The 25,490-nt window shown below is 42.4% G+C and overlaps 1 protein-coding gene across 1 annotated transcript; it reads right to left on the bottom strand.

The window, feature by feature from the left end:
- Positions 1-17,092: 17,092 nt before the first annotated feature.
- On the bottom strand, positions 17,093-23,962 carry LOC128834284 (taste receptor type 2 member 7-like). Its single transcript, XM_054022893.1, has 2 exons — positions 23,794-23,962; positions 17,093-18,003 (listed from the first exon to the last, which is right to left on the bottom strand). The coding sequence occupies exons 1-2, from the start codon at positions 23,960-23,962 to the stop codon at positions 17,093-17,095; spliced, it is 1,080 nt and encodes a 359-aa protein (XP_053878868.1).
- Between the last annotated feature and the right edge of the window lie 1,528 nt (positions 23,963-25,490).

Raw genomic sequence — 25,490 nt, 5'->3', positions numbered from 1 at the left:
CATTGCTTTGTTATGATGAGTCAGAGAAGTGGTATTGTTTCTGTTCTCTGAATGGATCAGAGTAATTCTTAGAATAACATTACTGTTGCAAATTATCATAGAAAGTAAAGTTGAAATTCTGACTACCCTGAAACAGATGCCCTCTTCGACCACGTGTGAAGATGAATCTTGAAGATAATGTGTTCTTATGGTCCATTGTCAAAGAGACAAATCCCCTGAAGAACAGTCAGGAATATGATCCTCAATAAGGGTGAGCTTTGCATCTCCTTGCACAAAGACCAAATCAATGGTCTTTGCACAGGAACTAAGCAGTGGCTGGAATAGAGGTCATTGTCCTTCAGCAACCTGTATATGGTCCTTTGTGTCACTTGATCCAGATTTCAATGGCCCTGTGTGGTGGAGCGGCTGCCACAAGCATGCAGAAGAAGGGTTAAAGCAGCCTTGGGGATGCTGCACAGAACCCAGGCAATTAGAAGAGCATTTATTGAGCCAGCCAATATGGAGAAGGTTTAGTGGATCAGCCAATCTGGGCCTAGATGGCCCATATAAGAAGGGTGGCTGAGCAAAACAGAGACAGTCTCTACCTGGACGCTAAGGGAGGAGGACTGGATGTCCTGTGGAGGGTTGAGAGAGGCAGTAACACGGACAGAGCAGTGCGGGGCAGGGGCAGGGGAGCAAGAGAGAGCTCCAGCCTGACAGCTGCCAGACTGAGGCCCTGATACAAGGACAGAGAAGGTGCTAGGGTTGCAGGGAAATGGCTCAGGGAAAGAGAGGGTGGAGTGGGAGGAGGGGCTGCTGGCTACAGGGTTCCTGGACCAGGACCCGGAGTAGCAGGCAGGCCTGGGTCCTCCTCCTTTGCCCCTCCCCAACTTGCCACCAAGGGGAGTGGCCAGTGCATGGACTGCAGTTGGCCACTCAGGCGAGTGGCTAGATCAGAGACTGCAGTTTGCCACCAAGACAAGTGGCTGGACTGAGGACTGTCTCGTCCCCCAGAAGGGGGGAGAGAACCCACTGGGGCACAGTCAGAAGGCTGTGTCCACAAGAGGATGCTGCAATCTGGGTAGTGACTTGGGTCCTAGAGGTGGAGGTGAGAGTGACGACGGGCAAGATACCACTAGACAGGGGCACTCCAGTGCAATGAGAGCTAATTGCCAGGATGGACAGTAGGAGGCACTGAGGTGGTGAGTCCCTCCCTGTTACAACCTGTTATGAGGTGTCCACCCCACACCAGCCCTATAGGGGTAAAGGTGGTCCAGAAGAGGCCAACTAAGCTTCAGAGTTGCACCTGAAGGGAGGGTTAGGAATTTATAAATACTAATTGATGATAAATCCCAGCTGGGGGAGAAGTCATGTAAGGAATATAAAGGGAGGAAGTTGGTAGTAGCAGAGGGTTGCAGAGGCAGAGACTGTGTAGACACTTGCTGGGAGCAGAGAAGTGGAAGGAGGAAACCCACGAGGCAGAATGAGCTCTGGAATCCTAGACCTGGAAGAAAGGTCAACCCTAGAGGACTTGTGAAGAAAGAAAGCCTGAGAAGGCAAGGTAGGAAGAAGCCCAGGGTTGGAGCAAGGAGGGAGATAGCTGGTCATAGGATCTCTGGGTTGGAACCCATTATAGAGGGATGGCCTGGACTCCTCTACCAGCAACTGGGACATGGCACAGGTGTTTTGAAGGTGTCATCTGGACAGTTGATCTGGTGAGACTTTGATACTTTGGAAGGGGAGAACTTATCGTGACCTAGTCAGACGACTGAGTTGTGAAGAGGGAGCACTGTGAATTATAGGAAGAAAAGCCACCACAGCAATGCAGTGACCTTCGGCCAGGGGTGTCATAGGGCAAGAGAACTGCTATGCCATGCCTGGCCAGGAGGAAATGCTCTTGAATTGAATGAACCAAATTACAGGCCTACTCATCCAAAGTGCATTTGGTCCGCTTCTGGTGGAGCCTTCCAAGACATCTAATTTGAAGTTAGCAGCCTCTGCAGCCACATTGCTTTTCCTGCCTCCTCCCTGTGCAGCCTCCCTCCAGCACTTTGGTGCTGCAGAGGATCTTGCTTGCTCCCGCTGCACCTGGGAAAATGACACTCCAAGACAGACTTAAGTGAACTGATCATCAGAGAGGGCATCTCCAAATATGGAAAACACAAGTTCTTTATTCTATTAATTTGTTTGCATATATTTAATAAGTAATTGACCCATAAAATTTCATGTGTAAAACAAAGGAACATTCTAAGTAGTACAGATGCCACACCATTATTTACAGTTATAGATGATTTAAGCATTTCAAATGCTTACATAACACTATCCAAACTGACTTTTAAAAAACACATTTGCGAAGGAGAAAATTACATGTCATCAAAAAATCAGCCTAAATGACTATTTTAATTAGGTCTGTTTACAAAAGTTCTAGGTCCTCCATTTTGTTACCCAGGATCCTTGCATTGGTGTACAGACTTCTCAGCTGTTTCTACCCATCTTTGCCCAGATTCCTTGTCAGATTAGGTACAGTCATTCTACTGTCAGTATCACCTACCTGACTTTTACTGTCTTTCCTCTTGATGTTCATTCTCCTGCCCTCTGTTTTTCCTCTCTCAATTGCTGTATCCTTTCTTACCGCAAACCATCCACTATGTGTCCTATTCTTTTCCCACCTTATGTTACTTGATTTCCACACATTGAATGTTAAAATCAGGCATGGAGATTACAAGAGCTGCTCCCGTCTACCCAAAATTCCTTATTTAAATTTCTTTGCTGCAGGGACTGAGCACCTCACACAATGATGTCCTGGTCTTTGGGTAGAGGCTCCCAGGCACGAAGATAATAGAAAGAAATAATTGTAATAATAAAGAAGATCAAAAAAATTCTAACAGAATATCTCTCTAGCAGAATATATCATTGCATCTAATTCAAAAATTTGTGAGAATAAGTAAATGTTGACAAAAAACAATTTGAATAAAAAAGCAGAATGTTTCAATTTTTCATTTCAAAACTTTCATTTTTTATTTTATTTTAAAGAATATAATAAAATTTAAATAGTCAAATTGAAAATGAGATATTTATATTTTAGTGAAACAATGTTTTGCTTCAACCTAAATGTTTTTCACCTTAATTTTTCTTTACCAGGAAATACTGAAATTCCTTTATTTTTGTTCTTTAGTTTCAAACTCAAAGAATTTCCCAGGAAATGGAAATTCCGGTTCCAACCCTGCTATAATGAACAGTAATGACTGGAAGCATTATTGCAGTGAAAGTAGAGGTCAATGTCACAATGACCTAATAATGCAGCTTGGTATAGTGATCTAAACTTAAAAGCAATGGGAATGTTCAAAGGCACGGCATTCAAGTCCCATAGATTTTCTATGGGAGTTGAATAGTAAAATACTTGTGCCAAAGCTCTGGATCCCTCCCCTTGGGCTCCTGGGCCCTTCCTCTTACAGGATCAAAGAGCTCAGGCTCCATCCTGAGCCCAAACATGTACACTGCAATTTCATAGGTCCGCAGCCCAAGCCCTGTGAGCTCGAGTCAACCATGAGTATTTTATTGCCGTGTAGACATACCCTCTCTGCCAAACTTAGGGTACCAAAATTTGAATATAATGGCTTACAAGGATGGGGGAGCAGGTGTTCAGGGGAAAAATAGGAAAGCTAAAATAGAGATACTGTAATGCCACATTCAGAACTCCACAAAACAGTCCAGTACTCCTATTCTCCAAGCAGACTTCCTTCCACTGCTCTCTGTTCTTGGAATCTGAAGGAATAATTTATTTTAAAAATGATATAAATTGTACATTTGTGGAATGCCCACTAAGTGCTTGTCTACAGGAGGAGCTATGCCTAATTTACTATTCCTCATGAACTCCATGAGTAGATACTTTTATTTCAGAAGAAGACACCTGTTGGGATAATTGAACCTAAACATTTATCCTAACTGTGATATCAACTGTAAAAAGTGTGACAGTTCATATGATGTCAAAATAACCTACAATAACAAATGTGAAAGGAAAAGGTACAAAAGAGAGACAGAGTGAACTGGCCAACCAGAAAGGCCTATTGATATAACTCAAGGACCGTGTTCAGATCATGCTTGGTAGGTAAGAAAGTAAGTGAACCAAAATTGGTGTATCAGAAATTAGGCCTAACAGATGGACAAAATAATGAGGGATGAGCTATTCCATCCACCAATCCCTTTGTAGGTCCTCAAAGAAAGAGACTTTGTGAGAAAAAATTGGCTATTGGAGAAAACTCCACTATCATGACTGCCATCTTCACTGTCTTCTGCGACCCCACCCCACTGCACCCACTATGTGCCCTTTTCTTTTCCCATCTTATATCTTCTCTTTTCTATCCCATTCGTTTTTCCTTCCATCTTATATGATTCAGGCTTAGCTGGCCAAGACTAGATATTTTGCACCACTGCTGTAAGCCTGTGACGAGAAAGAAACAACCAAAAGCAATGCCCTAAACAGCCTGATGCTAATATAAGTTTGCCAGGTCTCAGAGTGGCTAATAACTCTGTTTCCTTCTTTTCTGTATCTTTAATTAAAGGTTAAAAGGCTTTTTTGTGATGCGTTTGCCATGTACTAAGCAGGCTGAGGTCTCTGTGTACCTACCCCGAATTTTGTTCAACACTTTTTTAATGTTGGACAGTGAGTGAGGTATGTTAACACCTTTGGCCAGGGGTGGCCAACCTGTGGCTCCGGAGCCACCCGTGGCTCTTTAGAAGTTAATATGCGGCTCCTTGTATAGGCACTGACTCCAGGGCTGGAGTTACAGGGCCGACTTTCCAGTGTGCCAGGGAGTGCTCACTGCTCAACCCCTGGCTCTGCCACAGGCCCTGCCCCCACTGCAGCCCTTCCCATCCCCTCCCTTGATCCTGCCATGCCCTCTCTCCTCCCCCCCCAGATCCTCCTGCATGACACGAAACAGGTGATCGGGAGGTGTGGGAAGGGAGCAGGAGATACGCTGGTCGGCGGGGCTGCCAGTGCACAGGAGGCGCTGCGAGCCAGGGGGAGCTGATGGGGGGCTGCTGCTGAATTACTGTGGCTCTTAGGCAATGTACATTGGAAAATTCTGGCTCCTTCTCAGGCTCAGCTTGGCCACTCCTGCCTTGGACCCATGTATAGCTTAATCTATATAAATTTTTTTTTTACTGTAGTCATTATTTAATGCAATTTTTCTCTTGTCACTTACTCTATGACACTCTATTAGAATTTCAGGTTGAGTTGTCTCATTGTGGTTGGTACAGGAACAGTACTGGTTCTGTTCCCTGGTAGGAGGTGCATAATGTATCCAAATAGTCAGGAAAGAGACAGGAGTAGTTGTGATCTGATGAAAAATCATGTTTAGTTTATGGACAATTCATAAACACAAAAATGTATCAAATCTGAAAAGTCAATTGTTTCTAATTAATACAATACCTTGTCCTGCTCTAATATACAGGGCATGTCAGTGAGAGAGACACAGTTATCCATCCAGAAACCAAATATGACTTACCACATCAATACTCTGGTTCAGCCCTAGCTGAGCTCCTGCTTATCATTGGGCACCAGGCTATTGTACAGGATCCAACCTTTGGATCCCACTTGCTTTTAAACCCGCTGGGTCTGAGCAGTGTCCAGACCCCATCTTTAAATCTGGCCTTTCTGACATGCTCCTGAGATGCAGACCTCTGCCACGCCCACCATCTAGTTCTCCCTTCTTAGCAGGCGGGACCCTGTGGTTCAGCTGCCCTCTGCCCTCTGTTCTTCTAACACAACTGCTCTGTGTAAATGCAGTCAGAAGTCACAGAGCCTTATCCTATTTTGACTGAGAATACCAAATATGCCTAGGATGAAACTGTGGCCTGAATTTTGCCATTATCTTGAATGGATCCAGGATTTCGCACTTGGAATCGGACATCAAAAAGACTAAGTTGTAGCTCCATCTTCTTCTTTTGTATGGCTGGTATGGAGCAGTAACTACAATTTTACCTGAAGTTGATCAAGCCAGATAGCTACATCTGGACTGTCAGAATTTATAGCAGTGATGCCGCCTTCATATTTATAAATTGGGCAGTAGGTGGTGATATGTTTGATGGCTTGTTGTGGGATCCACACTCACGCGGTGGGGAGTCCTTGATTTTCCATTTGTGCATTAGATGTCTGCATCTACCATGGTTGTTTTGAATTTGGTTCAGAATTGACCAAGATGTCTGTGGAACGTCAAACCCAGGAAACTTCTGAGTGGGACCCAGCACAAGGTGCTTATTTTTGAAGTCTTGCTTCGCCCAATCTGCTTTCCAAGCCTCCTTCTGATCATAGCCTGATTGCATGAGGCTAAGTGAATGTTCCCAGAAAGGCTTGTGTGACATAAGACTTTGGGTGGGGGGCATTTTCGAGGTCTTGGTGGATAGGAAGACATCTGTTTTCCTTGATTCGCTGAGTTTGCAGAGTATCACAGCAGTTTGGTGTATCATCGGAGGAGTGATGTTAGAACAGCTAGCCATGGTGTTCAAGCTGACTTAAGGGTTCCAGTGATCCTCCTCATCACTGTATTCACCTGAGTGTTAACAAGTCACGGATGGCTGCATCTGCTCCATACCAGTGCACAATATTCAGTTACCGAATATTGAAGTGCCATTACAGATGTTCACAGCATTGATGTCTGTGCACCCTAGGTTACCCCTGCTATTTTCTTTTATCTTAACTCTGTTTTTTATCTTTGAAGCTAGTTTCACAACATAATCATGGAAAGTGAGGGTGTGGTCGAGTTTCACTGCAAGGTATGCTGGAGTGTAATTATTTTGCAAATTTTTACCACAGAAAGCTACTTTCAATGTGTTTTTGTCACTCCTATTATCAAGATGAATTGCACTTACTATTGTTTTTCCAGGGGGGTTTTTGAGCCTTCATTTCCGGAAGTATTGTTCCATAATTTGGAGATCCTCAGTTAATGCTTTCTCAGTGTCATGGAGGTTTGGTGCTTTGATTGTCATGGCAAGATCATCTGCATATCCAAATTTTTGTGAAATGGAATGTTCATCAGGGATTTTCTTTACTTTCACTCATTCACTTAGCTCAGACATATACATTTAAATGTGCCTAACGTACAGCTATATTACATATCAAAGGTCATCTGCAATGTGATATATTCACATTGCAGATGGAACAAAATATAATCCCATGTATAATGAGGATGCTTCAAACACACAAATGCTCTAAATTATGCAAGTAGCCCCATTGACCCATACCTCACGTGTGTAAAATTAAGAATATGTGTAAGTATTTACAGGATTGTGATCTATTTTTGAATATACTACATACATCCAATCCCAGAGATTTCTCCATAAACCAAAAACAGATGATGGATATGTGATACATTTCAGAGCCAAGTGATGAATTATCTAGCATCTTTAACCACCAAACCTGTTTCCTACTCACTAATCCATCTCTGTGGTCTAAAATTAAATTCAATTAATTTTTTTTAAATCAACCTTGTGGAGAAATATTTCTTCCTTCTCCTTCAAAATATGCTTGTAGGAGTCGGAAATTGACTCTGTCGTGCTAACAAGTGGGTCAAAGTAGCTCTGTCAAAGTATGACAGGGTAGAGTTTATTGAAACTGCTAAGGGAATCTAAAAATGTACTCACTCCGAAAGCAAGGCAAGGGAAAATGCTTTTGGTCCAGTCAAGACAAAAAGAAATCTATTTACAGTGATCCCTGTAAGGAATTCAATTTCTGATATGGTCAACTGCAGTTAAGGCCTGCATTATTAATTCAAACTCTGTGGCTCTCTTCTTTGTGGTTTTCCAGAATACTGAGTTCAGAACAGCAAGGGGCAGCGCTCCTGGCTCTCAAATATACACCTGATTAACCAATATAAAACATCCATCCTTTTCACGCAGATTGATAAAGAAGCAGAGATTTTTATTTCCATTTTTGTTTATGAATAATAACGAGATAAATACAAGGAGAAGCATATCTGGGAAGTATTTTCTTATCACAGACAGGTCATGGATAAATATTTGCATGTCCCTGCTCAGGAATCCCTGAAGTGTTATTCTAAGAAATTTAAAACATAACGATTCATTTCAATAAACAATGTGTTAGCTCACCTTCACTCAGGGTGAAATTCACTCCATTGTAGAGGGCCAGGACATAGCCTATGCTTCACTGAAGTCAAATTTATGCCCTATTTTCACAGTTTAAATGGGAGTTAAGTGATGCAGAGCTCCTAGAGCCTTGTAGACATGCCTTTTTGTGATTTAAATTGAAATAAATAAAAACACTTTTAACAATAATTTTGAATAACCATAACATTGAGTAAATGGTAATCTGCTGGCAGACAATTCTAGAACAGAAAAAAGTGCAATTCATTGAACAAATTCTTTTCTACAAATTATTCACCCAGTCCTACCCATTACACTGCTCTACAGCCAAAATGCTTCTGAAATAAATGTATTCAAACTTTACTAATTCTTGGTCACTGAGAACGAAAATGATGCTTAAAATTGTTGATTGGCTCTAGTTTTCAAGATATGCTATTGGGTCAGTATATACGACCCTTGACTTTGGAATGGCGGAGGATAAGTGAGTAATAAAGGGAAGGGATCTCAATTTAAACCAGAAATGACTAAAATACATCTTTGACCTGATCTATGAATAAATCTGTGACTGGGTTTGGACAGTACTTGCTTTTTAGGCAAAACAATGAATGATGCAATCTGAAGCTGGTATTGCATCATACATGATATGAATTGCATCATGTTATTCCTAGAAGTCATGGATGATGCAATCATAACGAAGCTTACATCACTCTGCTGAACAAATTGCCCTATATCAGCTCTAGAAATCAGACAGTGTCGTGCTCTCTTATTTGTCAGTGTTTGATTTTGCAAAGGGACACATTTCTGTTTAGCCCAAGTGAGCAGAGATGCCACATACTTGTGTGAACAGTGCAGATAACTTCTGCTATGTTTGTGGTGAAGTGACTTTTGCATCACAAAAGCGCAGTATAACCACTATGGTTAAGAAAGCCTATCACCTTTATTTTGGCTGCAAAATTGGAGATCAGGACAAGAGGTGGGCCCCACACATATGCTGCAACACTTGTGCAACAAATCTTCGCCAGTGGTTGAACAGGAAAAGGAAATCTATGCCTTTTGCAGTGCCAATGATTTGGAGAGAGCCAACAGATCATACCAGCAATTGTTACTTCTGCATGGTGCCTCCAGTTGGGAAAGGTGTGTCAAAGAAGAAAAAGTGGACTGTGCATTATCCAAACATTCCATCAGCTATACGCCCAGTACCCCACGGAGAAGGACTGCCGGTACCTCATGCACCAGAATCATTCTCACTTGAGTCATATGAGGAAGAGGAAGAAACTTCTGGTCCTGAACCATCAAAGTCACAGGACCCACATTTTCACCCATCCTCCTCCTCTGAACCACATCTCATAACACAAGGTGAACTGAATGACCTTGTCAGGGATTTGGAACTATCCAAGAGTAAGCAGAGCTGTTGGGCTCCAGACTACAGCAGTGCAATCTCCTGGCAGGTGATGTTAGGGTTTCTATGTTCCGTTACCGTTAAAAGGATCTTGTCCCATTCTTCTTCATGGAAGGTGATCTTGTAGCCTGCAACAACATGGATGGTGTGATGGCAGCCCTCAACATCGTTCACGATCCAGATGAGTGGAGAGTGTTCATTGATTCATCGAAGACGAGTCTTAAAGCTGTTTTACTGCATAATGGCAATGTTTTGCCATCAATTCCAGTTGGTCATGCAGTCCATATGAAGGAAACCTATGACAACATGAAACAACTTTTGAGGTGCATAAACTATGACCAACATCAGTGGCAGCTTTGTGGCGATTTGAAGGTTGTTGCTCTCTTGCTTGGTCTGCAGACTGGATACACAAAGTACTGCTGTTTTCTCTGCGAATGGGATAGTCGTGCAAGAGATTCCCACTACATCAAGAAAGATTGGCCACTCCGACAATCATTGGAGCCTGGGAGGAAAAGTGTTCAGCATCCACCACTTTTTGAATCAAGGAAGATTTTGTTACCACCCTTACACATCAAGCTGGGTCTGATGAAGAACTTTGTCAAGGCCATTGACAAAACACAAGCAGCTTTCAAGTACCTCCGTGGAAAATTTCTAAGGTTAAGTGAAGCTAAGATAAAGGATCAGAGGAGTGGCCGTGTTAGTCTGAATCTGTAAAAAGCAACAGAGGGTCCTGTGGCACCTTTGAGACTAACAGAAGTACTGGGAGCATAAGCTTTCGTGGGTAAGAACCTCACTTCTTCATCTGAAGAAGTGAGGTTCTTACCCACGAAAGCTTATGCTCCCAGTACTTCTGTTAGTCTCAAAGGTGCCACAGGACCCTCTGTTGCTTTTTAAGATAAAGGAAGGTGTCTTGTTGGTCCTCAGATTTGTGAACTTCTTCGAGATGATGCATTTGACCAGGCACTGCGTGGCAAGGAAAGGACGGCATGGAAAGCCTTCCAGTTAGCAGCAATAAATTTTCTTGGAAACAACAAGCAGACAACTACAGGTTGTTGGTGGAAAACCTCCTCAAGGCATACAAAAGCCTTGGTTGCAACATGTCACTAAAGATACATTTTTTGCACTCTCATCTAGATTTTTTTCCACTGAACTGCGGAGCAGTGAGCGACGAGCATGGCGAGCGATTTCACCAGGACATTGCAACAATGGAGAAACACTATCAGGGCAAATGGAGCCCATCGATGCTTGCAGATTATTGCTGGACAGTGACAAGAGATGCTCTATTTAACGAATACAAGAGACAAGCCAAGAAGCGCTGCATAGACATTGAATAGGACTAAACTATGTACATAATAGTTTTTTGCCTTTTGTTTCATAATACATTTTATTTATATAACCCTTTTGCTGATTTTTAAAGTGTTACATAAACAGGACAGGAGAAATATTATCATGTAAAGCAACCATAAACACATGAAAAGACCTAGGTTTACAATTTATGATTAAAACTCTACTATCTACACAATATACATAGACATAAAATGTAAAAACCTAAATATCTTAGAAACAGTAGCCAATCAGTTGTTTTAATTGTCATATTTGAATTCACCACATCAAAATACATAATAAATAGCATATTTTATCTCTGAAGCAGACGACTTCTCAAAAATTGTAGACCAGTGTTATAAATCTAATAAATTAAACGCAGACATCTGTATTATTACAAGAAATGTAAATGTAGCAGCAGGGGATTAGTTTTCAAGCTAATTCATAGTGATGGAGCAGATTGTGGCTTGGGAAGTAGAGGGAGAATTGGGAAAGCAAAGCCAGAGCTGACAGAGATCTGGAGATACCCAGAGAAATGACCAAGAAGAAGAGCAATGCAGTGTTGGGAATGCAGTATTCTTTATCCATAGTGTGCACACTGTATATAGACTAGTCTTTCAAGCCTTGAAAAAAAGATTGAGGTTGTGGAGTGGGTTATTGTCTTGTTGTGGGAGAAATGAATCAAAAATGATTTAGGACCTTAGGATTAAATAAATGTATATTTACATTTACAATATGCCCATTATTCCTGTAATTACCTTGAACAAGGACGAATAAGAACAGCAGAAGAGCAAATATATTGATATTACAGGCAGCCTTTCTCAAATGCAGGCACCGTGGCTGCGTGCGGTCACCAGGGACTTTTCTTGTGGCCACAGCCTCCTGGGTGGTGATGTGATGGGTGGGGGGGAAACAGCGGCCCCTCCATCAGGGCCCCCAGCTGGGATTGGTTCCTGCCCCCTTCTGGAGTCACAAACACTGTAGGAGCAAGCGACCAGTGTGTGTTCCCCTCTTTCGTGGGGGCAGTGGGGCTTGGGCTTTGGGCTTCCGTCCTGGGGCAGTGGGCAGCAGGTTCAGGCCATGCGGTGGCGGGCTCTGTCCCCCACTGCTCTGGGCTCCGGCCCCAGGATCCCCACCTCCCCACGTCACCCTGACCCCTGCTGCCTCCTTCAGCTCCCAGCTGTGCAGCAGGACCCTGGGGTTCAGCCCCTGACTCACGCCCATCGCCCTGCCCCCTGCCTCCTCCAGCCCCCACATCCAGTCCCCCATCATCCCTGGCCCTCCTGCCTCCTTACCGACCTTCCCATCCAGGGTTTAATTTGTTCCTCAGCTTCCCGAGGATGAGTAAATCTGCTGTGAAAAGTGATATTAACAAATATACAAATATCACTTTTCACAGTAGCAGACTTACTAGCTAGCAAATCTAAAAACAAAAAAAATCAACCAAAAAAGAAAAACATGCAGAGCACCTTATTTGTGTTTCTATTCTGTTTAATCCAGTAAAGAATAGAGACAACTGTACATTATTTTTATGATTGAGTCTGCTAAAAAACCCTAAACAAATAAATTACAATGATTTGGACATGTATATGTGCATATTAATTTGTTTTTTTTGTTAATCTAATTAAGTATTTTAGAAAACACCGTCAGAGCATCCACCAGCAAGAGTTGGTGGTTGCAGGCTGAGGCCACCAAAAAATTTGTTGTGAGGACCATAGTGCTACTTTCAGAATGTTACTAAAAACAGGCCAGTGTTTTTCTTCTTGAACCAAACTACCTCTTACTGCTCTGTGTGACTAGGCCTGGACGGAATAACTCATCATGATAAATTATATGTATTACAGCTTTTTCTTTCCATGGCATACCCACACCTCGATTATACATATTTCTTGATTGTTTCATTATTTGGTCAAATTTTTCATGGATTTGCTCCATGGTTTGCTATAAGAAATTCAGGATGTGTTGATTTGGTATTGTTATGAGTTGGGTGAAACCTTGTTTTGGACTGAGTGAAAACCTGATTCAGAATTATATGTGAACATGCCCGTCACTTAAAATAGTTGTAAAAATCACTTAAGAGGCCCCGTAGTAAAAACAAAGCCTAATAAAATCTGCCCAGAAATTAGCACCATGTGGGGGTGAAGATTCCACTCATTATTGTGACAAGGTTTGTGTGCATGAGTGAGGGGAGGGTTGAGAGACCATATAGAAGCTGAGAACAGACAAAAGCAGAGAGACAGACAGACAGAGGCAAAAAAGAATAAAGTCAAGGAGTAGGCTCTGCGCACAGTGTGATCCAGGGAAAAGCTAGAGAGAAAGCTTTTGGGGTTGAAAAGAAGTTTGGGGCAGTTAGGTAAAAAACTGCTCCTTTTGGTTGGCTGTTTAGGGCATTGCTTTTAGCTGCCTCTTTCTAGTCACAGGTTTACATCAGTGTTTCAAAATATATAGTCTTTGCCAGCTATGCCAGACTCTTATGAAACAGAAGGTAAAGGAGAGAAATAGGAAAGAAAAGAAATAAGGTGTAGAAGGAAAAGGACACATGGGGTTGGGAGATGGAGGAAGATATCCAGAATTTAGCTGGAAGCTGATGGAGGTAGCAATGTCATCTGTGTCCTCTCCCTAGCCTGGTCTGATGAGGATATCTCTCAGGACTAGGATGAAGAAGGTTCATTATCCCCAGGGATGGTAGTGATGGAAGCCAAGATGACAAAGCTCAGTGCAATGGTTGTTGTGAGACAACTGCTCCTTCTACTATTTTTTCCAAAGAACTCTTTTCTTTTTCAGAAGCCCAAAAGGGAGTTTTGGGCAGAATAGTCTATCCTTTCATTATTTTGTCCACCAATAGAACTAATTTCCAATGCACCAATTTTGCTTAATTGATTTCTTCTCTGTTTACTTATCATAATCTTAATATAATCCTTGAGAGGTATCAATAAAACCCTTTCTGTTTAAATTAATTCAGTCTGTCTCTTTATTCCATCTGTTCTTAAACAATTATATATAACAAGTCATTGTGACAATTTGTGAACTTTCACTCACAATTTACAGCTGAGTTTACACTTAGGAGAAATGTGTAGGCCCAATTATCATAGCAGCCATATAAAAGAATTCTCACTACTTTGTTTCTGTAATCTTTGATTTACAAGATTGTTCTTATCTGGCACCAGAGGGGGGGGAGAAGTTTTTTGAACTCATAGCTTAAGGCCTGTCAGATCTCTCTCTCTACCAGCTGAGGATGCTTCAGGCTGTCATAGTCAATTGGTCAGTGTCTTTCACCGCTTTTTCCTCTGGATGGCCTGTCCAGGCAAGAGAGGGGTACTTCGCTTCAGATATAATTTAAACATGAGAGAGAGCATAAGGTTCTCTTCCGCTTGCTTTCAACTTTTATACGGTTCAGTGTTCCCTTTACTCTGCCTCAGGGGTCACCTTTGTATTTTCACAGTCTAATTACGGAGCTCCAGCATGTTGGATGTAGTTCAATGTCGTCCAGTGATTTGGCAGTGGGCAATGTCTGTGTTAGGTGATTGTCAAAAGTTCTAGTAAGGAATGATCATTTTCTTGACAAATCTGCTGGGGTCAACAGAGACAGGTACTGTCTCATACATATGTTGTAGAACTCAGTAACACACTTTTGTCTAAGGCTAATGGACATGAGGCCAACATTTGTTTTGTGAAATATAATTAAAGACTGTAAGCTAGTTATTCACACTCTCCCCCATTTACACTCATTAAACCCATGACAACTACTTAGGAAAGACATTAGGGAAATGACTCTGAGGGTCCCAGCCTAGATACAAGATTTTAGCTAACCCCTGTGCCCTTTACCTTGAAGACATAAAACTGCTTTAGCATTTCTTGTTAAACTGACTTTATTCAGCACTGAAAAATTCAATGTTTCCAGGCCTGACATGAATTGTGGCTCATGTTCCTTACACCAGTCTGTTGTATTGTACCCAACTTTTGGATCCCATGTGCTTCCAGCTAGATGGGTCCAGATACTGTCTCTAGTAATGGCCTCTTAGGTACAATTACAGGTGAAGATTCCCTATTTGGCCTCTTTCTGTGGGAAGTGAGACTTCACAGTCCAATTGCCCTATCCTCAGAAACCAATGCTGACACTCCGAAGACTTCCCAGCAGTTTATGAATATCCCTTCCTCTCCCCGCCTGCCAAGTCCCACTTCGCCTGGTTGCTATGGAGTTCAAGTATTCAGGGACACATAGCAACTACAGTAAGGAACACAGGCTTTGCACAGCAACTTCTTAAAATACACACTTTACTCTTAGCACAGGAGATTTATAGGTCTATGCAAAACAAAGTTCTGAATACAATCCCCCTCTAGAGTCCTCATTGCACCTCAGAGTCCATTGGGTTTGGTCAGCATCTTTCGAGAAGTACACCACCTCCTTCTTGCCTCCATTCCTTCAGTTGGGATTTCCATTCCTGGTGACTCCTGTGGCTTACAGAAGCCCACCTTTTAAAATCCATCTTCCTCCCTCTTTAGTCAGGTGGTCCACTGGAGAAACCACAGCTCTTCCAATCAAGTGTTCAGTCTACGGAGAATTCCACATCTCCCCAAACAGGTTTCTGTGAAGAGAGAATTTATTCAAAGACCTTGCTGTCAAAAAAACTATTCTTCAACTATTCAATGGGAGGGGCCAGGATTGCTTTGCTGCACATTTCCAAGCCAGTCTTGCTACCATATGGAGGTTCTAATCCACTGAAAATTCCAATAATGGTATCCATAAAACAGAAAGGAATTCATAAGTTGACACAGTCATGTTCTCCAAACATGTCCCAAATTACCCTCGTCCAAAACCCAGAAAAGACCATATTTAGTAGACTGGGCTCTTTGTTTTTTAAATTTTAACTCACTAATTCAAGAATTTTCATAAACAGTGTCACCATTTTTCAACCATCTCTAATGTTCATTGCCTCAGGTTATTCCAGGGCTAGATGCCAATGCTGGGTCCCTTTCAAAAAAGGATTCTCCTTTTCAAGTGGAACTCAGTATTAGTCTACCCCGGAAACTCCTCCAATTACAGTCTAAAAAGTCTTAACCACAGTACTGACAATATTTTTTTTTATTTAAATCCTTTGTAAAAATATTTTTTCCAGGCAATGATCATGAACAATCCTTTCCACTCTCATAAACGTACATGTACATTCCCTTAACTATATTGTATCACAGTACTGTATTATCAGCCTTAACCATTCATGCTCTATGTTCATGCTTCTTACTAAATTACCAAACAATTCACTAGTTATATGCAACTAATAGATTATTTGTCTAATTAACTGAATGGTTATGTAACTTTGAAAAAATATATGGATCAAGCATAAACTTTTTAGTATGACAGGGTGAATTTCAAAGTGCTAAGACACAGATTCCTGCTTTGAGTGAAGTTTAGTGCTGAAAAATTGCCAGTTGTATCCTCAGGTAGGTAGAGATGCAAGTATGCAGATTTCTGCACTCAGTTGAATTGTGGACACAAACAGTCTCTCAAAAAAGGAGGGTATCCTTTTGTAAATGTGGCCCCTACAACTGTTATTTCAATTATTCAAGTTGTTTTCTCTGTATCTGACAGACTAACAGTTTCATGCTTGTTTTTCCATTGCAGCCTTTCACTGCAGGTCAGATGATGACACCGTTACTTATTAAAAGAAGAAAGCTATAGTCATTTTGGGCCAGATTCTAATTAAGTCTTATCACCCAGATAACTGTTCTAAATGCTCGGGGACAGCAAGCTGTAATTGACTGGACTTTTTTATTAAATTCCAATGGGCAGTCAGTCCTACGACTGTCCTTTCTCTAACAAGACAGGCATGGACGAATCCATGCATAGGTTGCACTTTGCACATCATCTCATTTCTAGAAATGCCTGGTTTATTTATTTAAAAACAGGAATGTCATTCCCCAGTGGAGACCAAATTTCAATCCTGGCCGAATCTATCATTTGAAAATGAATTTGGTGATCTCATACTGTTTTTCTTAGTCATCCACATCAAACGTCTGATACAATGAGAAGTCTCTTCTTAAAAGGATAGCAGTGCTGCTGCAGGAAAGGACTCATGTCCATTGGAAGAGTTTGAATGGGAATTGGTGGGAAATGTGCAAATGATCTCCTTGGGAAGTGTCAGTGGCTTTGTGTACTATAGCAATAAGAAAGATTTCAAATGGATAATAGATTGGAAAATATGGAAACAAAGAGGTAAATAGAATATTTTTCCACTACTGTGCTTTACAAAGGTAGTGAACATTCTTGATCCGGAAGGACAGGAATAGATATTATGAAGTAACCTCTCCGAAACAGGAATTGGCAGAATGCAGAATTTTTGCTGAGACCAGTTTTAATTTGGGGTTGCCCAGAATCAAGATAATGGAGTGCAGAGAAGGGTAGACAGCAGCTACAAATGTACACACCATAATTTTCAATTCATCATTGAAATAGGATAGGTTTCCTATTGAGAATGTTGAAGCCACATAATAAATAGTGTAGATGATGAAAAAGGACACCACAGATTTAAGTGCACGCACATGGGCATCCATGCTGGGGTTCCAAAAACTTGGATTAAAGTCTGAATTAAGGTTCATTCTCCTGATGTGTCTCCAAAGGGATATGATTAGCAGAACAGATGAAGCAATAAATACAATAAGAGGGGAAATAGATCCTACGCTGTGTATCTGAAAAGTGAACTCCAAAAGGTTATTTTTATTGTCTGATATTGTACCATTTGTTGATAGACAATCTGTGGAGTTGTGAGAAAATACCCAGTAGGAATAACTAAACAATGTAAAAGCAACTGTAGTAACCAAGCAGTACAGCATAGAACCCAAAAGCAGCCATGGCACCAGTTTGGAGATTTTCAGTTTTAACCAGCTGAAGAGGGATTGGTTGAAAGAGGCAATCTTCACACAGTAGAACACAGAAAGGCAGCTTGCAAAACAGAGACTCACTTGGTTTATGAACATCCAGGTAACTAGGTAAGGCTGTAGTGTTTGAAATCTATCAAAGATATTTGGATATATCTTAGATAAAACACTGTCTAACGTCACCAAGATTTGTAGGCAAAATCTGGAGAAGGCCAGACTGGTTATGATCTTATCATAGGAAGTCAGTGTTCTGCTGTTGGCCCAGTTGATACAATTTAAGGCAACAATATATCCATTTGTAATAACTCCTGCTGATAATTCTATTGCTAAGATGATCAGATAAAAAATAACAGCAGGAGCTAAATATTTTTTCATCATTAATTCTCTGTTTGTAGCTCAGTTCTCGTGACTTTTCAGAAGACTTGTTTTAGAAAACATCAGATCAGAAGGCTTGGTTTAGAAGGTAGTTCATGTCCATCTCATGGATATATAAAATAAGTCCTTTTAGTACCGTTTCAAAAGCAGAATGAAAATTGAGTTTCATCTGTTGTTCATATATAGCCAGGTCATTTCATGAAGATTCAAATCTGGCATCTATCCTGTTACTAAGTGCCTAGTTCATGGAGAAAGATATTTGCATGCCCCTTCTCAGAATGCCCTGTTAGTGACTAATCAAATTATTATTTTAATAAACTGTAAATCATTTATTTGACTATGGTATGTGCTTTCTAAAATAAGGATGAGGTAGAACTTGAGTGGTACATTGGCCTTAGTTAGCCCTCAGCAAAAGAAATAATATTATATACAGATGGCAATGATTAATGGAAATTGGAAGATATATTCTGATAACTTTGACAAGAAGCAATGGGCTTAAATTGCAGCAAGGTTTATGTTGAACATTAGGAAAAACTTCCTGTCAAGTTGGTTAAGCATTGGAATATATTGTCTAGGAAAGTTGTGGAATCTCCATCATTGGAGATTTTTAAGAGCAGGTTAGACAAATACTTGTCAGGGATGGTCTAAATAATACTTAGTCCTTCCATGAGTGCAGGGGACTGAATTAGATGACCTCTCGAGGTTCCTTCCAGTCTTATGTGATTCCTTAAAGGCTGCTTTGATGGCCAGTAGCTCTTTATCAAGGATGTCAGAGTTTTGCTTCACTGACGCATGCCTGTGTGAGTAAAAGACACAAGGGTGAAGCTGACCATCGAATGTTTTTGTTAGAGAGAGGACTGTTCACAGTGTGAAGTTCAAGGCATCCACTTCTGCCATAAATGGCTGGCACAGGCCTAGGTATGAAACTGGAGAAAAGCCTGTTGAGAGTGTTTGGATTAAGTTTAGAGATGAGAGCAACAAGGGTGATGTCATGGTGAGTATCTGATATAGACCACCAGACCAGGAGGATGAGGTAGACGAGGCTTTCTTCAGACAACTAACAGAAGTTTCTAGATCACAGGCCCTAATTCTCATGGGGAACTTCAATCACCCTGACATCTGCTTGGAGAGCAATACAGTAAAACCCAGACAATCCAAGAAGTTTTTGGAGAGTGTTGGGGACAACTTCCTGGTGCAAGTGCTGGAGGAAACAACCAGGGGCTGTGCTCCTCTTGACCTACTGCTCATAAAGAGGAAAGAATTGGTAGGGGAAGTAGATGTAGGTGGCAACTTGGGCAGCAGTGACCATGAGATGGTTGAGTTCAGGATCCTAACAAAAGGAAGAAAGGAGAGCAGCAGAATACGGACTCTGAACTTCAGAAACATAAACTTTGACTCCCACAGGGTACTGATGGGCAGGATCCCCTGGGAGGCTAATATGAGGGGGGAAAGGAGTCCAGGAGAGCTGGCTGCATTTTAAAGAAGCCTTATTGAGGGTGCAGGAATAAACCATCCCTATGTGCAGAAAGAATAGCAAATATGACAGGCGACCAGCCTGGCTTAACAGAGACATTTTCAGTGAGCTTAAACACAAAAAGGAAGCTTACAAGAAGTGGAAACTTGGACCGATGACTAGGAAGGAGTATAAAAATATTTCTCGAGCATGCAGGGGTGTAATCAGGAAGGCCAAAGAACAATTGGAGTTGCAGCTAGACAGCGATGTGAAGGGTAAAAAGAAGGTTTTCTACATGTATGTTAGCAACAAGAAGAAGGTCAGGGAAAGTGTGGGATTCTTACTGAATGGGGGAGGCAAACTAGTGACAGATGATATGGAAAAAGCTGAAGTACTCAATGCTTTTTTTGCCTCGGTCTTCACAGACAACGTCAGCTCCCAGACTGCTCCACTGAACAGCACAGTATGGTGAGGAGGTGAGTATTCCTCAGTGGTGAAAGACAGGGTAAGGACTATTTAGATAAGCTGGACATGCACAAGTCCATGGAGCCAGATGCAATGCATCTGAGGGTGCTGAGAGAGTTGACTGATGTGGTTACAGAGCCATTGGCTATTATCTTTGCAAACTTGTGGCAATTAAGGGAGGTCCCAGACAATTGGAAAATATAGTGCCCATCTTTAAAAAAGGGAAGAAAGAGAATCCTGGGAACTATAGAGCTGTCAGCCACAGCTCAATCCCTGGAAAAATCATGGAGCAGGTCCTCCAGGAATCCATTTTGAAGTACTTGGAAGAGAGGAAGATGATCAGGAACAGTCAACATGGATTCAACAAGGGAAAGTCATGCCTGACCAACTTGCTTGCCTTCTATGATGAGATAACTGGATCTGTGAATATGGGGAAAGCGGTGGATGTGATATATCTTGACTTTAGCAAAGCTTTTGATACAGTCTCCCACAGTATTTTTGCTAGCAAGTTAAAGTATGGACTGGATGAATGGACTATAAGGTGGATAGAAAGCTGGCTAGATCATCGGGCTCAACGGGTAGTGATCAATGGCTCAATGTCTAGTTGGCAGCTGGTATCAAGCAGAGTGCCCCAGGGGTCGGTCCTGAGGCCAGTTTTGTTCAACATCTCCATTAATGATCTGGATGATTGGATGGATTGCACCCGAGGCAAGTTCACACATGACACTAAGCTGAGGGGAGAGGTAGATATGCTGGAGGGTAGGGATAGGGTCCAGAATGACCAAGACAAATTGGAGGATTGAGCTAAAAGAAATCTGATGAGGTTCAACAAGGACAAGTGCAGAGTCCTGCACTTAGGACAGAAGAATCTCATGCACTGCTACAGGCTGGGGACCGACTGGCTATGCGGCAGTTCTGCAGAAAAGGACCTGGGGTTACAGTGGATGAAAAGCTGTATATGAATCAACAGTGTTCCCTTGTTGCCAAGAAGACTAACGGCATATTGTGCTGCATTAGTAGAAGCATTGCCAGCAGATTGAGGAACATGATTATTCCCCTCTATTTTTCATTGGTGAGTCCACATCTAAAGTATCACTTCCAATTTTGGGCCCCCCACTACAGAAAGGATGTGGGCAAATTGGAGAAAGTCCAGCAGAGGGCAACGAAAATTATCAAGGGGCTGGAGCACATGACTTATGAGGAGAAGCTGAGGAAACTGGGCTTATTTAGTCTGCAGAAGAGAAGAGTGAGGGGGGATTTGATAGCAGTCTTCAACTACCTGAATGTGGGTTCCAAAGAGGATGGAGCTAGGCTGTTCTCAGTGTTGGCAGATGACAGAACAAGGAGCAATGGTCTCAAGTTGCAGTGGGGGAGGTCTAGGTTGGATATTAGGAAAATCTATTTTACTAGGAGGGTGGTGAAGCACTGGAATGGGTTACCTAGGGAGATGGTGGAATCTCCATCCTTAGAGATTTTTAAGGCCTGGCTTGACAAAGCCCTGGCTGGGATGATTTAGTTGGGGTTGGTCCTGCTTTGAGCAGGGGATTGGACTAGATGACCTCCTGAGGTCTCTTCCAACCCTAATCTTCTAAGAATCTATGATTCTGTGAACAAAAATGGGGGCAGTGATGCAGTCAAAAGCCACTGGTTCCTCCTGGGACAAAAAAAAAATGGGATTCTTTCTTTAAGAGGGCTGTGATTGGGTTGACCACCCTGAGAGACTGTGGATGAGCCATATGTAGAAATTGGCAAAGCCCAAAAATTATTGCAGCCCCTGGATGTCCCTCAGCACTACCCAGTCAATGATGGCTGCCACTTTGTCTGAGTCGATGGCCAAACTTCAGGGGAACTGATGTATCTCAGAAACTCTACTGTGTCTTTGTCAAACTAGCATTTCTCTGGGTTGGCCTATAGGCAGCATTGGTAAAGCCTTTATAAGACACTCCAGACATGCTGGGTGTTCTGTGCATGGTTGCTTGAAAAATAAGGATGAAGTCACAATAGATAATAATGAATTAATCCACCATGTCCCAGAAAATGTCACCGATAAAGTGTTGGAAAGACATTGGACCATTAAACAGACTGAATGGAATGACCAAGTATTCAAGGTGTTCATGCTGGGTTTGGAAAGCCATTTTCCACTCACCTCCTTCTTTCACCCACACCAGTTACTGGTCCCACAAAATCTGGCAGAGTGTAATCAGTCTATGAGTTCATTAATGAGGGGAAGCAGGTAATGGTTCCAAACTGTCACTATATTGAGGCCCCAGTAGTCAATGTAGGACCTCGGGAAATCATCCTTTTAAAAAAACACACACAAAGATGGGGCCCCAGGTGGAGATATGGACAGTTGGATAAATCCCTTCTGCAGATTCTCCTGCGGATAGACATGAAGAGCTTGAAGCACTTGTTTGGAAAAGGTGATTTTGGTTCCTGGCTAAAGGTCAATTGGGCAGTCATATTTGTGTTGCAGCAGCCTGGGGGGGGGGGGGGGGCGCTGGAGGTCTGTATTTACCTTGTCAAAATGTCTTCAAGGTTGTACAAGTTATTTTGGTGGTGGCAGTTGGGATAGTTAGCAGTGTGCACAACTCCTGTGGGCCCATTCCCTCACAGCAGGGATTCCCCAGATGATGACACAGGCTTCAGAGGATACCAGTTCTCTCTTTGGCCTGAACACAGTAGAATTGTTGCCAGTACTTAGAGCAAATGTGTGCAATTCCTTTTTGCCTATGGATACAGAAGTCATGGGCAGCGAACCAGGGCATTCCTAGGATGACTGGAAAGTGGGGAGCCTGAATTAACTCAAACTGAAAGGTGTCCTGGTGCCCTGTAGGGTAATGGTCTGGTAGATGACTGGCCTCAAGATTAGGAGAGATACCTCAATGGTTTCCACCAAATCTATGGAATTTTTATGCACAGCAGGGATCCTGTGGACCTCAGCCACCTCTTGGTCTATAAAATTACCTTACCTTGAGTTTACCTGAGCCTCCAGGTAGAGTGCTGGACGCATCAGGAGTAGGAGCTACAATGGCAGTCAGAGTTGCATCAAGAGTAGATTTGTGATTGCTGCAATCCCAACAGAGGTGCATGGATGTCAAGTGTCTCTGGACGGGGAAAGGAACTTGCACAGATCAAACTCCTTATATGGGCTGAGGTAGACCCCAAAGCTGGTCTGAAATTTGCAGGATATCTCAAGGTGAAGTGTCCGCTGCCCCCAAAATACAGACACAGGACCAACATTTGGCATCTGTGCTTCTCAGCCTCAGCCACATCTGGGCAGGCCCGGTCAATGTGCATGGGTTCTGGGGCCTGGACTGGGGTGTGCAATTGAGGGGTCACAGACTGGAGTATTGACAGAGCTCAAGGGACTGGGTCACATATATGGCACCGCTCAGTAGGCAATTGTGAATTCTGATCCATAGGTCAATCAGGTCATCGAGATGGGATGCTGACTTGACCTACACCAGTTCATTCTTTATATTATTGTTCAATGTTTCATTCCACTTAGTTTCAGCAGAGAGATGACGGAATTCAGCAGCATATAGGATAGCTGATTGATGCCCATGAAGTAGCATTTGCAGTGTAGCTTCAGCCACTTAGGTGCAGTTGTGGTCACTGAAGATAATCAACATGAATGAACATTGCCAACTGGCCCAGGACTATTCCAAGAGGGGGTCGGCCCAGGCCAAGGACTCCCCAGTCTGCAGACTAATGATGATCCCAATTTGGGCGTGGTCTGTGGGGAATGATTGGGTTTGTAGCAAGAGGAGCCATCATTGATTTAGGAAACCTCGGAACTAGCCATGACCACCATTAAACTTACCTGGGAAAAGGACTTTTGGCTCCTGGGGGGCCAGAGCCAGAGTTGGTGGTGAAGCTACCTGGGTTTGTAGAGCTACATTCTGCACCTGGAGGGTAGACACCTGCACCTGCAAGTTCTGTATGGTCCCCACCAGCTCCACCAGGGAAATATTGGCCAGAGAGGGGTCCATGCTGGTGAGATGGCCCCCTAGCCTTTGTATTGGGCTGCTCAAACCGTAGCTGACCAAGCTGTGGGCAATCAGGTCTGGTGGTTAAAATGTGTTTGGCCTACTGGTTAGAGATGAGTCCAGGTTGGGGAGAGTTCAGGAATGAGCCGAGGGTCAGTACTGAAAAGAAAGAAGCCAAATGTCAGAGCCAGAGGGTAAACTAGAGTCATAAGCCAGAAGTGGAGCCAGGAATTGAAGCCAGAAGTCAGAGGGAAGAGGGGCTGGAACAGAGCAGGGACTAGAAGCTGACTGGAGCAGGTCTGGGACAAGTCCCAGCACAGCTGTGGTCATGATACACACTGAGCAGCTACTGATCTTTTGTGGGTTCCAGGCTTACAAGCAAGGCTGCTAAATGTGTAGCCAGCCAAGGACTGTGGCTATATATCAGTTCCAAAGCAGTGTAGCTGGGCTCATTGGTTGCCTAACCGTGAAGTTATTCATGGAGCAGGCCAGCAGCTGGTCCTAGTTGGTCTGGCCCTAGCAATACTCAAAACAACTAATATTAACAACAAGGGGAAAAGAATGCAACCCAACATAGGGCAAGAAAGGTTAAGGACTATTTAGAGAAGTTAGATGTATTCAAGTTAGCAGGGCCTGATGAAATTCATCTTCAGGTACCTTAAGGAACTAGCTGAAGCAATCTTGGAAACATTGAGAACTCATGGAGGATGAGTAAGGTCCTAGAAGACTGGAAAAGAGCAAATATAGTACCTATCTTTAAAAGGGGGAACAAAGGATCCAAGGAAATATAGACCAGTCAACCTAACTTCAATACCTGGATACTGGGGAAAAAAATATTCAACCAATTGTTCACCCACCTAACAGTAATTTCATCTAGACCACATTTCCTTTGTTTGCTTATGGGGAATGTCATGTGGGACTATGTCAAAAACCTTTCTAAAATAGATGACACTAAGCTGGAAGGAGTGACTAGTACTTTGGAGGACAGGATTAGAATTCAAAACAACCTGGACAAATTAGAAAATTGGTCTGAAATCAACAAGGTGAAATTCAATAGAGACAAGTGCAATGTACTATGTTGAGGAAAAAAAATCACATACACAACTACAAAATGGGGAATAAATGCCTATGTGGTAGTACTATTGAAAAGTGTCTTGGGTTATAGTGGATCACAAATTGAATATGAGTCAACAATGTGACACAATTGCAAAAAAGGCCAATATCATTCTGGAGTGTATCAGTAGAAATGTTGTATTTAGGACATTGGAGATAATTGTTCCACTCTACTCAGCACTGGTGAGTCCTCAGCTGGAGTGCTGTGTCCAATTCTGGCCATCACACTCGAACAAAGATGTGGATAAACTAGAGAGATTTGAGAGGAGACAACAACAAAAAAATGATAATCTGACCCATGAGGAAAAGTTAAAAAAACTGATCTTGTTCAATCTGCAGAAAAGAAGATAAGAGGGAGGAAGGGAACTGATAAGAGTCTTCAAATATATTAAGGGCTGTCGTAAAGAGGACAGTGGTC

The sequence above is a fragment of the Malaclemys terrapin genome, chromosome 3 (assembly GCF_027887155.1).
Source record: "Malaclemys terrapin pileata isolate rMalTer1 chromosome 3, rMalTer1.hap1, whole genome shotgun sequence".
In the NCBI taxonomy this organism is placed as follows: Eukaryota; Metazoa; Chordata; order Testudines; family Emydidae; genus Malaclemys; species Malaclemys terrapin.
Note: the sequence above shows the minus strand (reverse complement) of the source record. Positions and strands in the feature narration are given on the sequence as shown.

Excerpts from the sequence above, each read along its gene's own strand:
- LOC128834284 (XM_054022893.1), bottom strand. The coding sequence starts at position 23,962 with ATGGACCCCTCTCTGGCCAATATTTCCCTGGTGGAGCTGGTGGGGACC. Across the intron at positions 18,004-23,793 it reads GCCAAAAGTCCTTTTCCCAG|CAATAGAATTATCAGCAGGA; the intron begins GTAAGTTTAATG and ends TGATCATCTTAG.